At 42.3% G+C, this 21,357-nt stretch overlaps 1 protein-coding gene across 12 annotated transcripts in view; it reads left to right on the top strand.

The window, feature by feature from the left end:
* The window catches only part of ZNF462 (zinc finger protein 462), a 132,471-nt gene that overhangs the window by 40,077 nt on the left and 71,037 nt on the right, over positions 1–21,357 (top strand). For 11 of the 12 annotated variants that reach the window (XR_001595045.2, XR_004950095.1, XR_004950096.1 and 8 more), the window contains exons 2-3: positions 14,988–15,237; positions 15,745–21,350. Coding sequence is in view for 8 of the 12 variants with exons in the window: in XM_016129992.2 (XP_015985478.2) it covers positions 15,018–15,237; positions 15,745–21,350 (5,826 nt within the window). In the remaining 4 variants the exon portion in view is untranslated. The remainder of the gene's footprint in view (positions 1–14,987; positions 15,238–15,744; positions 21,351–21,357) is intronic. The other variant, XM_036218265.1, reaches the window with a different exon arrangement.

Raw genomic sequence — 21,357 nt, 5'->3', positions numbered from 1 at the left:
TATTCTTCTTAGGCCAGATAGTAGTTTTTACTTAAATTTATATAGTATTACATTTTGTAAAAATAAGTGATTACTTGGTTAGTTTTACTGCTTTTGCTTTTTGATTCCTGATTTTATCTAAATTAAATCTTCTACTTTTTTCTTTTCCTTTTTTTCATACTTGAGTAAGATGTTTTATTCATTTAGTTTTATTTCTTGATTTTTAATTTTCATTGACCTATGAAATTTCCTCTAAGTACAGGATTTAGCAAATTTCACATTTTATATACATAACACGTTAAAAGTCACATTCTGCAGTTGAGTCTTTATTTCCAGTTATCCCAGAAATGAAACTTTAAAAAAAATTTCCAAGCGTTTGGAATGTTTCGTTTCCTTTTTTTCCCACGTTTTGTTGCCCTGTAAATAGAAATAATTGACTTTTTTTTTTATTGTAATTTATTATCTCTTAATTCTGGCGTTATAGATTCTTATAAACCTCAATGGGCATCCCACAGTTTCTTGAAATGATAACGTGTTTTCTGTTTCTAGGGTATGGAATTTGAAACGTATCTCTTAATTCTATTAAGAATTAAGTTGTCTTAGTTGTCTTTCTCCATTTAATCTATTAAGTACTTTTATCTGTTTCTTCTTGTATCTGTTGCCACATTTTTTCTTTATACAATGATAGGAGACATAATATGATAAACCTTGATTGTGAGTTGTACATTTTTATATTATTAAATATTCATCTTTAAACTTCTAAAATTGTGATTTATTTCCCTCAACATCTATGGATATTTTCTGCTTCGTAGTCTTAATTTTTTAATAAAAGTTTTAATTATTAAAAAAATTAAGGATAAACCTACAAGCTTCTTTATCCTGAATTTAACCATCAGTAATACTTATTATGATCTCTACTATTCTTGATATATACTTTTGACCATATTATTACTTTAAAACTTGGCGTCACTTTGTACATGTGGGTCTCTTGTAAACAAAATGCAGTTAAAGCTTGTTTGTGAATTTCCTCTGGTGATATTTTCCACAGGAGGAGTTTTCCAATTCACATTTATTGATATAACATATATACTTGATTCTAATTAATTTTTTGCACTCACTTGCATATTTCTGTGCCATTTCCTTTGTCCTCTGTCTTTTACTACATGGTCTGTGTTTTCTTTGATTTAAAAAAGTTAAAAGCTATATAGGCTATTTTTATTACTATTTAAATTTTAATCTTCCATTAATGTACTTTATTTCTCTATTTGGGGATATTTTAACTTCAGAAATAAATAATATCAAGTATTTATTTATGTCCTATGAAAGTTGAGAATATTCTCATACTCATATTTATCCTCTAACATCTCTTCGCCCAACCTCTTTACTTTTGTCATTGTGCTTGAAGATTCTTTCCAATTCTATATAATTTTGTTATTATTATATGGAATATTTTATTATTGTATTTATTACATTTAAAGGATTATAGTTCGGCTTTGAAATTATTATAAATTATTCAATTTTAGTTCTAAATGTAAGTGGGTTCACTACTCACATCTTCTGCTTACCTCCGAATTCCCTATTTTTGAGATCCCGATTTTGAATCTTCTCTTGGTCATATGTATTACATCCCTGTGCAGATTTTGAAGACATGTTAGTAAATGTTGCATTGCCTGATGCTTATTAGAAAATGCGTTTTTATTACTTTTGTACATGGTTGTGAACTTAGTGGGAACTGAATACTCAGATCATGCTCTCTCTTAAGTCTCTATAGACATTCCTTCACTACTTTCTGTCAATGAATGCTATTGTGAAAAAGTTAGAGGCTGCCTGACCTTCTCCCCTGTAATCGATTAATTTTTAAGTATCTTGATTTTATGGAAATCAATGTTTATCCTTGAAATTCTATTACTTTACGAAGATGTCTCAATTTTGGTGATTCTCTGTTACCTTTTTCCTGGAACATCAGATATTCCTTTATTTCAGCAAAGTTATTTATTACGGATTTGAGCACATTTTGTTTTGCTCTGTTTTGTTTTTGCTGTCTACTTCTAGAATACCTTTTATCTGTATGTTGGATCTCTGTTTTCAAACCTTCTTATCTGTCATCTTCTTTACTTGCTTTCATCTACTTGTCCTTCTCCTCTGCATTTTGTCAGTTTTTTGAAGACTGTTTTCCACATCATCAACTTTGTTTTTGGTTTGTGGATGTTACCTCTTATTACTTTAATATATTTATTGGTTCTGCAATGATATTTTTTTTGTTGTCAGTTTCTTTCTTCAACTGCCAGCTCCCCTTTCATCTTATTCTGATGTCTTATCATTTTATCTTTTGATCTCTCTAGTATCTCTGTTAATTGTTGTATATAATTTCCTTCTGTGCCCTGTTCTTTCAAAATAGATTATTCATTGGTCTTTTCCATGCTATTTCTTTCTGTCACCCTTTTGTCCCCTTGGTTCATTTTTTTTCTAACTTTCTTATCTTCGATTGGGACATAATTCAGAACTTTACTCTTGGCCCCCAAACAATGAGGATAATAGCTCTTAAAATGTCCTCCTTATGTCCTTACTTCTGCTTTCAGAAACTGGGTTTGGGTCTTGATGGTTTGTCTTTTTCTGTAGCCCTGCAGCAGTGTACAAAGGTTAGTCAGGTTCCTGGGCAGGACACAGTTGATGAATTTTATCTCTGAACTCTGTGATTCTAAGTTTTAAGTGCTGCTTTTGTTTTGAGGGCCCCATTGGTCCATTGGTTTGGTATAACCAAACTTTCTTTTCTTTGTTTATGTTTTTCTCTTGTCCTTCAGCCAAACTTTTGTTTGCATCGTGAGACAATTAGCCACCATTTTGTTCCAAAAGTCTCTTGGTAAGTAAGCTTAAAGCACATATTCTTCTTTTGAGGGATTTCAACATCTGTTTTTAGATGTTCTTACTGCAGATTTAGCCCTGCTCTGTATCTTTAGTGCAATAATCAAATAACCGCCAAGTTTGGAGGTGTTTTCTAATAAGATTTTGATTATCACGAAACCCTCCTGTCGTGAGGATTTACCCATACTCTTAGTATTTTAGGGATAAAATACTATAGTTCTTTCCTTTGTGGATTGCCACATCCCATTTTAGAAATATCAAGGACACTATGTTATGAACTGTTCTGAAGTTTTTAAGGAAGATGAACATTAGTAGCAGCATTGCATTGTACAGTATTCACTCTTTCATAGATAATAAATGTCTTTTTTGAGTGCACTCTTACTAGCTTTTGAGGCTAGATTTTGCAACTTATTATTGTCCTCTTAATGGCTAAAAAGTGAAATATTTGTAAACATTAGCCCTTTTTAAAAACTTCAAAGCTATTATCATATTCACTCCATCAACAGCATTTGTAAGTAGGATGCCCAGTGTGATGGAGAAGGGGACTTAACACTCCCTGTTGGTCTCAGGGACCATTTCATACTGGAAGTTTTGAGCTTGATCTTAAACCTTGAGTGGCCATCAGAATCACTCTGACGGCTTACATTCCTGGGCCTTACCCCTAGAGTTTCTGATTCATTAAGTCTGGAGTAGAAGGTGAGAATTTACATTTCTAATGGGTTCTTGGGCGATGCTGCTAGTCTAGGGACTCTTCTTTGTCTTGAAGGATCGGAATTTTGGGACCTTCAGAATGTAGGTAAAAGTATTCTATGGGGAGGAAAAACGTGAACTAACGTGCAGATCTCAGCATCTTCTTGACTTCTAAGCTATTTTCTTCATTATGAAGCATATTTCTGATACATTTTGCTTTTCTGTATCCAACAAATGGGTATAGATATCCTCTAGGAACACAGAAAAATAAAATACACACACGCACACACACACACACATACATATTTTCATACATGGGATAAAATGTTCCAAGTTGGTTTCAGAACTCAATATATAATTTGAAATGAAATCCGGTTTCAACAATATTCTGGGATTATTGGTCTGAGCCACTCATTAGCTGTGCCATGAGAAGTCTTGCTTCTTTGCCAGACTTTTGTGGGATTGACTGCTCTTCTCCTTTCCGTTTTAAATGAACTGACCCTGATATTTCCAGATACCCCTAAGGCTCATTCAGCTAGCCCCTTCAGCGACTTTGTTGGCAGTGCACATTTTCCATAAGAAACAAGACGATGTTTCTCATGGGGTAGATTTGGCAGGCATAAAGCTACTACATAACCTTGTTCTGATTCCATGAGGTTGGATTCTAAAGAAAGATAATTCAGTGTTATAGCTCTTGTTCTTCTGTGTATACCTTTGTCAGCAACTTTCAGTCTTCCAAATGCCTTTCCAAAGTATGAGCACACTGCTTGCATGCCTAAGGAGATCTTTGAACAATCAAACTGCAGACGATGGATTTTGTACCTTTGCAGTTGCTCTCCTGAGTGTTGAATTTAAAGCAGGCACTGGGGGTTCTTCTGGAATCTGCCCTCCCCACTGAAGAACGACCAGTGTTAGTGACAATATATGAGGCATGGACTTTAAGTTTGAACAGCTGTTAATGAACTGAATAACATTTATAGAGTGTCTTTACTGCTGATTTCCATTCTTAAATTATGGAATGCAAAAGTTCCCCCCCACCCCACCCCAGCTTCAAACAGTTTGTGTTATGGAAGCCTCGGGCAGGTTATTTTCCCCAAGACCTCAGTGTCATTATCTGGAAAACAAAGATATTGGACCAGGTCGAACTACATAGTCTTTAACATCTCCTCTCTAATGGGCACTATGAGCCTATAGATAATAGACTTTTAGAATGAATTCTTGTATTTGATTTAAGGGAGGCACAAGGAATACATATTTCAGTACTTTTGAAGGAAGCATAGTAGAGAAAACATTGTTCCTGCCTAGTTTTGATATACTGCCCTCCACTGAAAATGTTTATACGGGGTTGAGCTACTGGGGAGAATTGTTTTTCAGGCTTTCTGGAATCCTTGAAAACAAGAATTAAGAGTTTTTTTATTTTTTTTTTGTTTTTGTTTTTGTTTCTTTTTTTTTTTTGTGGAGGGAAGGCAACCAAATAGTCTTAAGTGTAGACAGACTCAGGTGATGATTTCAAGTGTCTCATCGGTTCAGAGTAGCTTAGCGGAGTTATAATTATGTGACTGGGATGCTACGGCCAGAGCACCTTCGCCGTGGGTGATGAAAAGGAAGGGAGATGGCCACTTACTCAAATATCAAGGACAAATTGAGTCTTAGAATTCCTAGTGTCCCAGTAGTCAACTCATCATTGTTTTGTGGCTTCATGAGCTTTACTCGTTGGAGTGAGGGGAGTGGCACAAAGCACTAAATTTTGTTTTGTTTTTCTAGTCATGGAGGTTCTCTGGAATTCCTAAATGTTCAGTTTGAGTCGGTACCACTGGTTAATTTTCTCCTCGAAAGCAGGTATGCATACATTCATTCGTACCGCAAATCTCTTCAGAGCCTGACCTGTGCTGGCTGCTGGGGATATAAGAACCAAAAGGAACGCATTACTCATCTCTGAAGAGTGATTTTGAGAGAAGATCATTTTACATATTGTACAGAAGAAAATGTGCATCATTTTTTTCACAGAAATTTTCGTTGGAGACCAAATGCTAAGTGTAGAACTTGGTCATTTTTAATGACATTGACTCCTTACCCACAAAACCCACGGGATCATTAACGGTTCAAAGACTTTATCACTAAAAAAAGTGGACCAGTCAATATGCATTAACGTTGGGTTTTTCTTGAAAAGTTTTTAGTGAAATACCCAAATCAGAAAAATAAAACTAAAAACTTGTGATATCATATGACATGAAGGCTATGAAAGTCACTTAGAAACATAGAATCATAAAATTTTGGAGCTGAGCGAGAACTTGCTGATTATCTAGTCCAGAGATTCCTTAGCAGGGACCCCATGAAAGGCTTAGAAGGGCGAGTGGGTTATATGCAAAGACTGAAAATGCCGATAGACTACTTGTGGCAGAATTTCCAACCCATGCATTATTGACATTGTGAACCAGATCACTCTGTGTTGTTAAGGTTGTCCTGTGTGTTGTAGAACCTTTGGCAGAATCCCTGGCATCCACTCACTAGATGCCTGTAGCACCCTCCTTCAGTTGTGAGAACCAAAAAATGTCTCCAGATCCTGCCAGATACCCCTACGCTGGGGAAGTAGAGTGTGTAAAACTGCTCTATGATAACATAGAATTAGTAGAAGAATCTAACTCTAATGACCAATCTTTTTATGTTCGATTAGAACCATATAATTCAGAACCTCTGAGTCATTTCTTCATTCATTTCTTCATTCATGAAATACATTTGCTGAGTACCCGTTGTGTGAGGTGTCCCCAGTGTGAAAGGTACCAATGTAAATAGACAGGCATAGACCTGCTCTCAGCATGCGTATGTTCTTGTGGAGGGAGACAGACCACAAACAAGTAGATATCATGTCAACAGTGACGGAAATAAAGGAGCATAAGATGATAGAAGGAAAGTGAGCATGGTCAGGGTTGTGCATAGGGGACTGGATTTCATGGGGGTGGGGCATGTAGGCAGATGTTAGGCAGAGTTGTCAGGGAAAAACCCTTGAAGATGGAACCTTTGAGCCCAGGTTTGAATGATGAGAAGTTAGCCATATAAAACAGAGCATTTGTCTCTGAACAATAATAAAAAGTGAAGGAATGAATTAAGTCAAAAATATCTCTCAAACATGAGAAGGAAATCTTGTAAAACACGCCCTTTGTATGAAAAGGTTGACCGTCATAGTCTAATCTCTTCATTTAGCAAAGTGATCCAAGTAAAGCCTTTAAAAGACTTGCTCAAGGTGAAAATGGCAGGCAGAGTCATCACACCTGCTGGGAACAAATTTTTTCATTTGCTAGATACGCATTTCTGTATTCTTGTCTTTTTTTTTTTTTTTTAAGAACAGCCCAATAACGAATAAGCTGAAAAACCTAAGTTTGTTGGGGAAAAGTGAGATTTATCATTAAGGATTTATGGAGTGTGGGCTTGGCCAAGTAGCTGAGCACTCTAGTGTTTTCACATTGTGATAAATTCTATTGTTGTGTTGACAGACAAATGTCTTAACTTACTGCTTAGAAGTTTTTGGGGTGCAGTGATTTTTAGGATTAAACTTACTTGCTGAAAGAAGATAGGGAATTGTGAAAGAGAAAGAAATTTAGCTATTTTTTTTTAATTTCCTAATTTTAGGATATCTGCCATTCCATACATAAGCACATACTATCGTGTGTTTTTCCCGTTATAAGATCCTATTTGTTGAAATGGGTGGGAAAACGAATAGATCTGAATGGACCAGTTGGTTAATTTAATAAGGAGTAAGGACAGCCTTCTAATGGCTTCTGTTATAGGTAGAGGCCAAAAGGAGAAAAAAAAAAATCACTTTCTCCTTGGGTTGGAAGACTTGAAAGTGTTCATGATCCACACAAGCCCAGCCATTATTTACCTTTCCAGAGAGCAGTCTGCTTATGGCTTTATCTTGACAGGGTAATTAAATCAGGAACCAGGGTTTGGGGAGGGACAGACAGACAGACCCAGGTGCCAGGTATATGTAATCAGTTTTGTCAGATATTTAAAAATTAGACTGGAAAGGTCATTGCTTGCTTGCATCAGGACCTTGTGTGCCACTGATAGAGACAGAGTTGGGACAAGACAGTCTCATCTCATAGAAGTGACTTGTCTGAATTTTCTGAGCAAACCAAGAGCACAAGGTGATGAGCAAATCTCAGAGGAATTAAATTGGGATTTTTGTGGGCTTTTCCCCAAATAAAAGACGCTCTTCTAGCAAAACTTTCTTATACTCTCCACAAGTCGACCATACATCGTTTTGGGGTCTGTCTGTCTCTCTCTCTCTCTCTCTCTCTCTCTCTCTCTCTCTCTCTCTCTCTTTCTCTCTTAATGATAATTAGGAGCAAGGTAAGTTTTTAAAATAGTTTCCGGATTCGTTCACTGAAACTTAGAATTTAGACCTTGTGTGGTTGGCGGGACCTGCTGTGCCAGAACAGTTATGGCCGTGAAGACATGCCCAGGGCCTGAGGTCAGTCAGGCTTTAAAATCCACAGAGGAGGTACTCGAAGCACAGTTTGGTCTTTCATGGTGTGCAAGATGACTTTTACTACAGCTTCTGCTTACTTTGCGTCTTAATCAGTTCTGTAATGAAGACCCAGCAGCATATTTGCAACTTCCCTTTAATTTTACAATTTTTATAATGAGAGTTCTTGTAGTGTGAAAAGTCTGTAGAAACCTAGCCAGCATTCTGAAGAGTATATAAAAGAACACGGAGATTTTCTGTCTCTGCTGTTTAGGTGAGGTTTGGCCCTAGAGGAAAGAGATCACTTATCTCTTGTTCTAAGTGCTGGAGCAAGAATGGCTTCAAAGTTTCCAAGGAACTTCCTGATGGGACCATGACATCTTAGAGAATTTATTCAACACCTAGAATGGTTTTCAGTCATTCGAAAGAATGAGATGAGCTGAGATCTCATTTGTCATTGTTGCCTTTTGAGAATTTTAGAGTGAGGAGGTGTTTTGTTTTGTTTTGTTTCTCAAGGAGAATAATTGTCAGGATACTTCTCAGAATTAGAGTTATCTAGTGAACCGCAGATTCCCCTTTGCAGACAATGAAGTCTGAAGCTACTGAGATACCACCCTGCTTCCTCCCTTTCTTTTCTAGTCCCTTCTCTCCTCTTTTATCTCCTTGTTCAAATCACATGCTTCCTTTTCTAAGGACAGGGCAGCTGGCAGACTGCCTATTGGCCTGTTGGCCTCAATTAGCCTTATATCATTGCAAAGGAATGCATGAATTTTCCAGAAGGTATGTACTATCTCTTTCTGTATTAGACACTCACTACCTGCTTTCATAACTGGCCACTCAGCCGAATCGCTTCTTATTTACATACTGACAATTTTTTAGTCATTTAGATTACATCCCTAGATGCTCATCTCATTTTAATGACAACCCCAAAGGTATCTGTTATAAAATACTACTCCAGCATACTCTGTAATACTTGAAAACTTTATGCAGGAAAACAAAGTTAAAAGGAGAAAACCTGAAGAATAACATTCTTGGCTAGAAGGTGACTGGGTTATGAATCTACAGATTGCCTGCTTCAGACTTTGTGCTTATATACAAGGCTCCACAGATGGACCAGGCTGACCACATAGGACAGAGGCCACATGCATTGGCAGGATTCAAGGTCTCATGGTATTCCTCTGCTACTATTTAAATTCAGTCTCATATTGGGGGTTACATATGCAATTGCAAATTAATTCTTTCTCTTCTGAAAATTTGGTTTTGAAGAACAGCTGTGTCTCCCTTCTGAATTCCTTAATTATTTATCCTCCCTGATATGTTAAACCTTTCATTAGTGTGGTGAATTGCCAAGAGTACACAGGACTGCTTAGATCATGTAGCAAACAGTATAAACATTTGATAGGACATTTGAAGACACTACCACATGATGAGCCAGGATCTATAGTAGTACCAAATGCTGTGGGACTGATGGAGATAGCTGGAAGTTCTTTGTTGGTTTATTTTGCTAGTTTATTTTTTTTTAACTGTAACATAAGAATAGTACATATGTCATTTGTACTTGAATTCAGAAGGGGACTGACTCTTTCCTAACAGATCCCCTATTAATTTGGAGTGTATATGCTCAAATCTGAATTCGAATTAAATTTTAAAAAAGAATTATATGTATATTGTTTTATGTATATAGTTTTACATGTATAGTATATATGTATGTATGTATGTATATAATCTCTCAAATATAGTCTCTCTCTCTCTCTCTCTCAATCAGTAATATATATGTGTTACTGAAAGGAGATTTTTCCTTGATTTCTCAGTCTGGTCTTGTTTGGAAAGTTCTTTCAATGATTTTTAAATTATTAGAATTCCCACTTTGACCATAACAAAAGTAAATGATAAGTAATGATACAGAACAGCCCGTGTTGCTAAGGATAGCAACCCAACATTCACAAGTGGATTAATTAGTGATCCCCCCACCTGCCCCGTTTTTCATCCTAAGCATGAAAATTCCTCCCAAACTATGGTCCTGGGGCTCACGAATAGAAACATTGACCTCATCATATCAACAGTTTATGATATACAAATATATTTGTAGAACAACCCTTAGGCTCCTGATTTTTTGTTTTCCTAGCTGAACTATTCCAAAGCTTACACATTCCACTACCTGTCCTTGGATAATTGGTTTTTCCACTCGTAGGAAAGGAAAGTAAGAAAAGCACAAACAACAGGTGCTAACTAAAGCCTTTTATTAGAGTTGCGATTCAGGAGAACTGGGGAGTTCAGTGTCTCATAAATGAAACTAGGTTTCTGGAGTGGACAGAGGAAAAGCACCTGATGGTGTTTCTGGTTCTGTTTCTCTAAGGCTTTGAAGGTTATAATTAGTTGCTGCCGAGTCCCGGTGGCTGGGGTGCTTCACCGCTTTACTCCTGGTCTGCCAGAGTCCTTGAGTCGGAGAACAGGTTAGATCCAGGCAAGGCCTGCGTGTTTAAGTTGGGCTCTTCCTGGAGACAGTTGGGATTTTGACTGAAGACCATGTTTATGCTCCTGGGCCATGCGGGCTTAAAGAGCAGGGCTCGCCAAGCCGACCCTGGCCAGGGTGGCTGGTGGCAGAATTGGGAGAACCCTGTGTGAAATGTCAAGGGTGCCTCTCCTGTCTCCAGTTACTTCTGGGCAGTGAATGAGAAGGACTCTCCATGAGGCTGTGGGTTGTCTCCTCTCACCTTCACAGGAGGAAAACAGAGGCATCCTGGATCTCTGGGATTCTAAGCGCATAAAGTGTATGGGCAAATGGTGTAAATTAAAATTGGTGTTCTTAAGAGCACCCTGTATCCATAACCTCCCTTTCCCCATCTTCATGTGTATATCCTAAATCATTAACAAAATCTTTAGATTTTCTTTAAATATGACTTCAAGAGTTTGTCAAATATAGAAAATTAGATTTGGGGTTTCCCAGCAAAACCCCAAATTTTGAAATCCTCAAACTATTAATGTAAATCGAACAAACCAACAAGTGATAATAAGTAGCACTGGAGAGTGATGAATAATTAAGTTGGTCTAGGACAGCGATCCCCAACTTTTTTGGCACCAGGGACCAGTGCTCCTCTGAGAATCGAATGCCTGATGATCTGAGGTGGAGCTGAGGCGGTGATGCTAGCGCTGGAGCAGCTGCAAATACAGATGAAGCTTCACTCTCTCCTCTGCCACTTACCGGCCCAGTTCCTAACAGGCCACGGATCAGTACCAGTGGCCTGGGGATTGGGGACCCCTGGGCTAGGGGCTGCATGTAGGAGAACTGATCGCATTGGAGACTAGATTATTTGAGAAAGAATCCATATTCATCTAGCAGACGTCATCATCATGAGTGGTGTTTAAGAGTCTAGTCACCGGATGGAAATAATGCATTGGGGGTAAGAGATTAGGGGGGGCGGGGGGTTTGCTTGTTTGATTTGTAAATTCATCTCATGACCTTTTGAAATAGCATTTCTTTTTAGTTAGTTCAGGAGCTTCTTCTGCTTGTGATTTTGCTGCTTGGGTCAGTGAGGAAAAAATATTGCTAATCTCATTATTACAGAAATTTTAAATGAAGTGAGGAGATATGAGATCAAGGCTTTTGACTTTAGATCATAGTTTTGTAGCAGATCAGTCAGGTTTAGCTCTTTAAGGTTGCTGCTCCTTCTGGGTTGATGAAGCAGTCAATTATGCAGAGCTTATTTCTCATCTTTGTCCTCGTCATTGGTTTCTCAGAGGATTACCATCTGCTGCAGAAACATACTCTGGTTGATGGTGGGGTCGTCCTCAGGCCCAGCTTTCGTTGCCTCCCCCTCCCTATTCCCTTCTTCTCCCATCTCATTTCTCACACAAGGGTACATCCTCAGTCTCATAAACACATCAAGTTTCTGTTTCTTTGATTGTTTAGGCCATGCTGGCAATTTCTGTTTTCTTCTTCTGTCAGCGTCTTCGGGAGAAATGTGTACACAAAGACAAAATGGCTTTCAAAGGAGGCGACATCCTCATTTCAGGACTTGGTGCAGACATCAGATTGAAGGCCATTCAGCCGTACCTGAGGCTGGTTCTCTCAGCAGCCAGGAGATTAACCTCTTCTAAGGCTCTGAGCTATTTTTGAGGTAGAGGCTGTAACAACATTAAAGCTAGAACCCATTAGGAAATCACTTTCATCATCTCTCTTTTTCCAAATCAGTGGCTTTTTTTTTTTTCTGATCTCATAACCCTTTAATCTCCTTTGTAGCAGAACAAGGAGACTGTTGGTTTGTGTTTGCATCCAGCGAAGTTAGAATCCTTGATAAAAGCTTCAGAAGACACCCAAGTATCAGAGAACTGTATAGAGAGATAAATTTCATCTCGGGGTAGGTGACTTAATGCTGAAGGTGCCCTGATTTCCTTGTTCAGATCCATAATTTTTGTAGCTACTGTGAAACCAGGCTCAAACTTTCCAAAAGACACACAGCAGAAAGGCTTTTGTTGCGTTATTTCTAAAGGCTTGAAGTTTTGAAGGGAAGAGATTTTGTTTTCCTCTGGGCTACACAATGGAGCTTTCAGAGAACCTCTTTTAAAAGGAATAGCTACAGCCTTTGTGTTGAAGGGTGTGTCTGTTGGCAGGGTCTGCTGATGCAGACAGACTGGCTGGTGATTAACAAAGGTCATTAGACTTTGGAATCTGGCAAGCAGAGTCGGATGGTATGTCTTCTGTGTGTGGAAGGAAGACTCCCAAGAAGCCAAGGCATTCTGGAGGTTCCCCCCACCCCACCCCCAAACCCTGCTGTAGAACAGGGTCTGGCCCAGGAGCGTCCTGCAGTAGCCAGTGCTCTGCTGGGACTAACGGACAAGCATATCAATCATGGGATAAAAGAACCTTTGGAGATCTTGATGCATGACATTTGAGCAGGAGAAAGGTGCAGCTTTTCGGAAAGGAATGAAAACAGTTCATTCTTTGTTGGGAAGAGAAGGGCATAGGAGGAGCCCAGCCTGCCCTTCTACCGTTCACGTCTGGTTGTCAGCCTGCAGAAGCCCAGAGAAGCCATGTTGTGCACGGAGGAGAAGCTCTGAGCTAAAATGGCTGCTTCTAAGCTCAGAGGACTAGGGCAGCTTAGTGAGTCTTAGAGCTTCAGTGACGCAGGAGCTCATATCTCTTGAAAGTGTGATAAACACATTCAGCAGAGCTGTGGCTTGTTTGGCTGAGATGAAAGGACTAAGCTTGGGGGATGGGACGTGCACACTGGATGATCTGCTTTTTTTCTGTGAAGTGTTCTAAATGCAGGAGTCGTCTGCACCATGGAAAAATTTGTTTTCAGGTCTAATGGACTGTGCGAAAGGAGACGTGGGGTGGGGCCTCAGTGACTGCTGTAATTTGATCCAGAGCTGATAGCAACCTCTTCCACACAATTTGGGTTGGTGCTTAGACATAAAAGCTTGTGTATCTGGAATATTGAGGCTTAGTTAGCTGAAAAGACTCTGGTGCACAGTTCAGTGTTTATTGAAAAAGGATAAATTGCTGGGTGAAAGGAGAGGAGGTAAATATCTGCGTCTCACCCTGCAAGCTCAGTCGGTCCAGAGCTGGACTTGCCAGAAGTTATTTTAGCAGGCTATCAGCAGGAGCATTCTTTCATAGAAAATCCTCCTGCAATGGCTTCTTTTGCTCCATTGACATATTACTAGACTTTGTTCTCCTATAGGAATAATTTATCTTTTACAATGAAAGAAGAGAAAGTTGCTATACAATAAAAGTATAGATAGAGTTGGCTACAGCCTTAGTTCTTGGCCATCTGGTTCTAGATTACAATGACTCAGTAGAGTTTGCGGTGAGCTCAGTAAAGTAACTCACTTCATTAAGATAATAACTGGGTATCTCAACTCAGGATATATATTAAGATAGGAAGGACTACACCTTCAAATACATTTTTAACTTCTTAATGGTGACGCTCTCCATGGAATTAGTGTGCAGCTGTGTGTGTGTGTGTGTGTGTGTGTGTGTGTGTATTTCTATTTACAGTAAATGACAGAATGAAGGTAGCTGGGCAAGTTTTTCTTTACATCAGGTTCATAGCTTTTTGTGTCCAGATATATACTTCACATTTGTAAAGGAGAACAGTGGGAAAAGATAAAAACATGACTTAGAAGCCACTCTTCAAAACCGTGAGTTTCTGTTGCCTTAATGTAAATTGAGGTACCAGGGTGCAACTTTAAACAAGAAACCAGATTGTCATCCGAAGGTGGTTGTTTGAGAATCTCATGAGATATTTTATGACCTAATTAGATTGGAGAAGCTGTTAGGTTATAATTGGTAGGTAGTAAAAAGCAAATAACCATTTAGCTCATGAAAAAAAAAAAGCAACTAACGTGTTTGTGGAAGGGAGGAAAGAAGTGTATCCCAATATCAGTTAAGATATTCAATTGAAATAATAAAATTATTTTTTAAATTTTATTTCTTAAAATTATTGATTAAAATAATAAAAGCTTTATCACCATTCTGAGATTCAATAGTATTTCACTATTTAGTGATAAAACATCAGTGTTATATTAAAAGTGAATAAAGATTGAAATTTGTCCTTCTGTATAAACGTCCTTTTTTTTTTTTTTACTTCTGAGAAGGTTCTAGTTCAAAAAGAAGATGGGTCCAAGCCAGAACCAAAGTCAGTATTTACTTGCCAAGAAATTTGAATTCAGTCAGGAAATTCAGAAACTGCTAAAACTTTGGAAGTATTGAGGGTTTTCTTGACAAATGGCATCAGAAGATATATTTATGTCACGCAAGAAAAAGTTTATCTGGTTTTCGTTTTTCCTTCTTTGAAGTTATGAAGTCAAGGACATCATTCCCAATATGTCTGACTGTCCGCCTTTGGTCAGTATTCCAGCCGGTAGAGTTCAGTAAGAGAAATCTGCCAATCTTGGAATTTTCCCATTAATGGACTTCGAGCCCGATCAGCTTGGGGTCCGCGTTTAGTGCGCTCCTTACGATGTTTTGTCCTGACTTTTGGCACAGGTTCCTGATGTGAGAGGGTAGCCCCAGATCATGGAGGTGCTTCAGTGTGACGGCTGTGACTTCAGAGCCCCGTCTTACGAAGATCTCAAGGCGCACATTCAGGATGTCCACACGGCATTTCTACAGCCGACGGACGTTGCTGAAGACAATGCTAACGAGCCACGATCCGGGTCCATGAATGCCGGGAATCAGACGGAGGTGGAGTTTTCTTCTATAAAGGATGAATTTGTGATTGCAGAGGATTTATCAGGTAAATCTGTGCTAACTGCTATAGGCCATTGCTCTCTTCTGCTTTGAGCCTGTGGCCGTGGTTCTTGATATGCGTGGCTTCTACAGAGTTTCTTGCTCCTTTGAGCCATTTTTGTGGTTTGGGCATCAATGTTTCTCTTCTTGAGTATCCTAAGTTATTGTCCTCTAAGCTTCCTTATGTCTCTTAGTCTCCTTTCAATTTGGGAAACAAGCTAATCTCTCAAACAGTTGTACTTTTATAGCTATGTGGCACATTAATGGAGATGAGAAGGATATTGTACCTAAAAGATGAGAACACTGCATGTTCTCCCATGAAAAGTAACATGTGTACGTTTGTTAGTGCTTCATTAATATTCTTCAGGGCCTCATCTTGAGCTCTTAGGCCTTTTGAGTGTGATGTTTATTAATGAAGAATAATTGAAATGAAAAATTGATTTGCACAATTGAATTTCTTAATTCTCTTTTGCTTGGCTTTTCTCATCCCACTTACCTTATGCTTTCTCTGTAGGTCAAAATGCAGCTGCATTGGGAACCGGAAGTTACTATGGCCACAGTCCAGGATATTACAGTCAGCATATTGTCCCTAATCCCAAACCAACGAGCAAGTTTTTTCAATGCAAGTTCTGCGTGCGCTACTTCAGGTCAAAAAACCTCCTCATAGAACACACTAGGAAGGTCCACGGAGCCCAAGCTGAAGGGAGTTCGGTGGGACCCCCCATTCCAGGATCCTTAAATTATAACATCATGATGCATGAGGGATTTGGAAAGGTCTTCTCTTGCCAGTTTTGCACATACAAGTCACCAAGGAGGGCGAGAATAATGAAGCATCAGAAGATGTACCACAAAAACAATTTGAAGGAGACCACTGCCCCCCCACCTATTCCTGCTCCGATGCCAGACCCCATGGTCCCGCCTATGTCCCTGCAAGACCCCTGCAAGGAGCTGCCAGCGGAGGTCGTAGAGCGCAGCATCTTAGAATCCATGGTCAAGCCTTTGACCAAGTCTCGAGGCAACTTTTGCTGTGAGTGGTGCAGCTACCAGACACCCCGCCGAGAACGCTGGTGTGACCACATGATGAAGAAGCACCGCAGTATGGTCAAGATCCTTTCCAGTCTCCGACAGCAACAAGAAGGGACGAATCTACCTGAAGTGCAGAACAAGAACCCCCCCAGCCCCACTCCCAACTCCACCTACCTGTCCATGAATGCTGCAAGCCGGGAGATAACTAACGCGAACGTCTCCAACTACAGGGGCTCCATCAGCAACTCCATCATGAGACCCAATTCTTCTTCAGCTTCCAAGTTTTCGCCCATGTCTTACCCTCAGATGAAGCCGAAGTCACCTCACAATTCTGGCCTTGTTAACTTGGCAGAGAGATCTCGTTATGGAATGGCTGACATGACCAATTCTTCTGCCGACCTGGAAACTAACAGCATGCTGAATGACTCTAGTTCTGATGAAGAGTTAAATGAAATAGACAGCGAGAATGGCTTAAATGCTATAGATCACCAGACAGCAGCCATGTCTGCAGAGCAGCTCATGGGATCAGACTGCAACAAATTGTTGGAGACAAAGGGGATTCCCTTTAGAAGATTCATGAACAGGTTCCAGTGCCCCTTTTGTCCTTTCCTCACCATGCATCGACGTAGCATCTCTCGTCATATAGAAAACATCCACCTATCTGGAAAGACAGCTGTCTACAAATGTGACGAGTGTCCGTTTACTTGCAAGAGCTCATTAAAACTGGGGGCTCACAAACAGTGTCACACGGGTACAACGTCAGATTGGGATGCCATGAATTCCCAGAGTGAAAGCATTTCTTCCTCACTGAATGAAGGCGTAGTGTCTTATGAGAGCTCGAGCATCAATGGTAGAAAGTCAGGAGTCATGCTGGATCCCTTGCAGCAGCAACAGCCGCAGCCACCGCCGCCACCACCACCACCACCTCTGTCACAGCCGCAGCCACCGCAGCTACAGCCGCCACATCAGGTGCCACCCCAGCCACAGCCCCCACCGCCACAGCCACCACAGCCATCTGTGCAAGCCCCACCTCTGCACCCTTACAAATGCACCATGTGCAATTACTCCACCACGACTCTGAAAGGGCTAAGAGTCCATCAGCAGCACAAACACTCATTCTGCGACAACTTGCCAAAATTTGAGGGGCAGCCCTCCAGCCTACCATTGGAAAGTGAGACAGACAGCCACCCCTCTTCCAGCAACACTGTGAAGAAAAGTCAGACCTCAATTCTTGGGTTGTCCTCCAAGAACAATTTTGTAGCTAAGGCCTCTAGGAAGCTCGCTAATGACTTTCCTCTCGATTTATCACCCGTGAAGAAGAGGACTAGGATTGACGAGATCGCAAGCAACCTGCAGAGCAAAATTAACCAAACCAAACAGCAGGAGGACGCGGTGATCAATGTCGAGGATGACGAGGAGGAAGAGGAAGACAATGAAGTGGAGATAGAGGTTGAGTTGGACCGGGAAGAAGAGCCAACAGAGCCAGTCCTGGAGGTGCCCACTGCCTTTTCAACCCAACAGATTTGGGTGAGAGACGCCAGTGACCCCCAGAAGGAACCCAACTTCAGAAGCATCACCCACGATTACAACGCCACCAACGGGGCTGAGATCGAGCTCACCCTTTCTGAAGATGAAGAGGATTATTATGGCTCGACAAACTTGAAGGATCACCAAATTTCCAATACTGCTCTGCTCAGCACCCAGACGCCAATCTACGGGGCTGAGCACAGCAATGAAAATGCAGACTTTAGTGACCCTGGAAGGCTTTACTATTGCAAACACTGTGACTTTAACAACAAATCAGCCCGGAGTGTCAGCACCCACTATCAGCGAATGCACCCGTACATTAAGTTCAGCTTTAGGTACATATTGGACCCCAACGATCACAGTGCAGTGTACAGGTGCCTGGAGTGCTACATCGATTACACCAACTTCGAAGATCTGCAGCAGCATTACGGCGAGCACCACCCGGAAGCCATGAATGTACTCAACTTCGACCATTCGGACCTGATCTACCGGTGTCGGTTTTGTTCCTACACGAGCCCGAATGTTAGAAGCCTGATGCCACACTACCAAAGAATGCATCCCACAGTGAAGATAAACAACGCGATGATATTTTCCAGCTACGTCGTGGAGCAGCAGGAAGGGCTGAACACGGAATCCCAGACGCTGAGGGAGATTCTGAACTCGGCGCCCAAGAACTTGGCAACGTCCACTCCCGTGGCTCGTGGTGGCGGTTTGCCAGCTACATTTAACAAAAGCACTCCTTCAAAGACGTTTACTCCAGAATGTGAAAATCAAAAGGACCCCTCGGTTAACACCGTTGTCGTTTACGACTGCGACGTTTGCTCATTTGCGAGCCCCAACATGCATTCTGTCTTGGTTCATTATCAGAAGAAACACCCTGAAGAAAAGGCTTCCTACTTTAGGATCCAGAAAACCATGCGAATGGTGTCTGTGGACAGGGGCTCTGCCCTTTCTCAATTATCATTTGAGGTGGGTGCTCCAATGTCTCCCAAAATGTCCAACATGGGTTCCCCACCCCCCCCACAACCCCCGCCACCAGACCTCAGTACTGAGCTTTACTACTGCAAACACTGTTCCTACAGCAATCGGTCAGTTGTGGGCGTGCTTGTCCACTACCAGAAAAGACACCCAGAAATAAAGGTTACTGCCAAATATATCAGACAGGCTCCTCCCACAGCTGCAATGATGAGAGGGGCTGAGGGGCCCCAAGGCTCCCTTCGGCCCCCTGCCCCCATGCAACAGCTGAACCGAAGCAGCTCCGAGAGAGACGGCCCCCCTGTGGAGAATGAGATGTTCTTTTGCCAGCACTGTGATTACGGGAACCGGACGGTCAAAGGGGTACTCATTCACTACCAGAAGAAGCACCGAGACTTCAAGGCCAACGCAGACGTGATCCGGCAGCACACGGCCACCATCCGAAGCCTCTGCGACCGTAACCAGAAGAAGCCTGCCAGTTGCGTGCTCGTCTCCCCCTCCAGCGTGGAGCGGGACAAAACCAAACTGCGAGCACTCAAATGTAGGCAGTGCTCGTATACCTCCCCCTACTTCTATGCACTGAGGAAGCATATCAAGAAGGACCACCCCGCCCTGAAGGCCACGGTCACGTCCATCATGAGGTGGGCATTTCTAGACGGCTTGATAGAAGCTGGCTACCACTGCGAGTGGTGCATCTATTCCCACGTGGAGCCCAGTGGTTTGCTCCTACATTACCAAAGGAGGCACCCTGAACATTACGTTGACTATACTTACATGGCTACCAAACTTTGGGCTGGGCCAGACCCATCCCCTCCCTCTCTCATGATGCCAGCTGAAGCCAAAACGTACAGATGCAGAGACTGTGTTTTTGAAGCTCTCTCCATCTGGGACATCACCAATCACTACCAAGCATTCCACCCCTGGGCCATGAATGGTGACGAGTCGGTGCTGCTGGATATCATCAAGGAGAAAGATGTTATTGAGAATCCCATCCCTCCATCCGAAGAGTTGGTGGGCCATATGAATTGTGAAAACAGTATGCCCACCCCACTCCCTGAGCAGGAACCTGAATGCCTAGAGGATGCAAGACTCTCCCCGGAGAAAAGCATCCAGCTCTCTTCGGCCAACCCCGCCATCTCTTCCACCCCGTACCAGTGCACGGTGTGCCAGTCTGAGTATAACAACCTGCATGGCCTTCTCACGCATTACGGGAAGAAGCACCCGGGCATGAAAGTGAAGGCTGCCGACTTTGCCCAGGACATCGACATCAACCCAGGCGCCGTCTACAAGTGCAGGCACTGCCCGTACATCAACACCCGCATCCACGGCGTCCTGACCCACTACCAGAAGCGACACCCGTCCGTCAAGGTGACCGCCGAGGACTTCGTGCATGACGTGGAACAATCGGCTGACATAGCCCAGAACGACGTGGAGGAGACGAGCAGGATCTTCAAGCAAGGCTATGGCGCCTACCGCTGCAAGCTGTGTCCTTACACGCATGGCACTTTGGAGAAACTCAAGATCCATTATGAGAAGTATCACAATCAGCCCGAATTTGATGTCTTTTCCCAGTCGCCTCCGAAGCTGCCAGTCTCCCTCGAGCCCGAGATAACCACTGAAGTGAGCCCCTCCCAAGTCTCCATCACCGAGGAGGAGGTGGGAGAGGAGCCCGTGTCCACTTCTCACTTCTCTACCTCGCACCTGGTCTCGCACACTGTGTTCCGGTGCCAGCTCTGCAAGTACTTCTGCTCCACGAGGAAGGGCATTGCCAGGCACTACCGCATCAAGCACAACAACGTCCGAGCCCAGCCGGAGGGCAAGAACAACCTCTTCAAGTGCGCGCTGTGTGCCTACACCAACCCCATCCGCAAAGGGCTGGCGGCCCACTACCAGAAGCGCCATGACATCGACGCGTATTACACCCACTGCCTGGCAGCCTCCAGGACCATCAGCGACAAGCCCAACAAGGTCATCATCCCATCCCCACCCAAGGACGACTCCCCGCAGCTCAGCGAGGAGCTCCGGCGGGCAGTGGAGAAGAAAAAGTGCTCCCTGTGCTCCTTCCAGTCCTTCAGCAAGAAGGGCATCGTGTCCCATTACATGAAGCGCCACCCGGGCGTGTTCCCCAAGAAGCAGCACGCCAGCAAGCTGGGGGGCTACTTCACCGCGGTCTACGCGGACGAGCACGAGAAGCCGTTACTGCTGGAAGAGGAAGAGAGAGGCAGCTTTGAGAAAGCCGAGGTGGAGGGAGGCGAAGGCCCGGATATCGAGTGGCTCCCGTTCCGCTGCATCAAGTGCTTCAAGCTCTCCTTCAGCACGGCGGAGCTGCTGTGCATGCATTACACCGACCACCACAGTCGGGACCTGAAGAGGGACTTCGTCATCCTAGGCAACGGCCCTCGCCTGCAGAACTCCGCCTACCAGTGTAAGCACTGTGATAGCAAACTGCAAAGCACAGCGGAGCTGACCTCACACTTGAACGTTCACAATGAGGAATTCCAGAAGCGTGCCAAACGTCAGGAGAGGAGGAAACAGCTTTTGAGCAAGCAGAAATATGCAGATGGTGCTTTTGCAGATTTCAAACAAGAGAGGGTAAGGA

The sequence above is a fragment of the Rousettus aegyptiacus genome, unplaced genomic scaffold, assembly GCF_014176215.1.
Source record: "Rousettus aegyptiacus isolate mRouAeg1 unplaced genomic scaffold, mRouAeg1.p scaffold_m13_p_3, whole genome shotgun sequence".
Lineage (NCBI taxonomy): Eukaryota > Metazoa > Chordata > Mammalia > Chiroptera > Pteropodidae > Rousettus > Rousettus aegyptiacus.
Note: the sequence above shows the minus strand (reverse complement) of the source record. Positions and strands in the feature narration are given on the sequence as shown.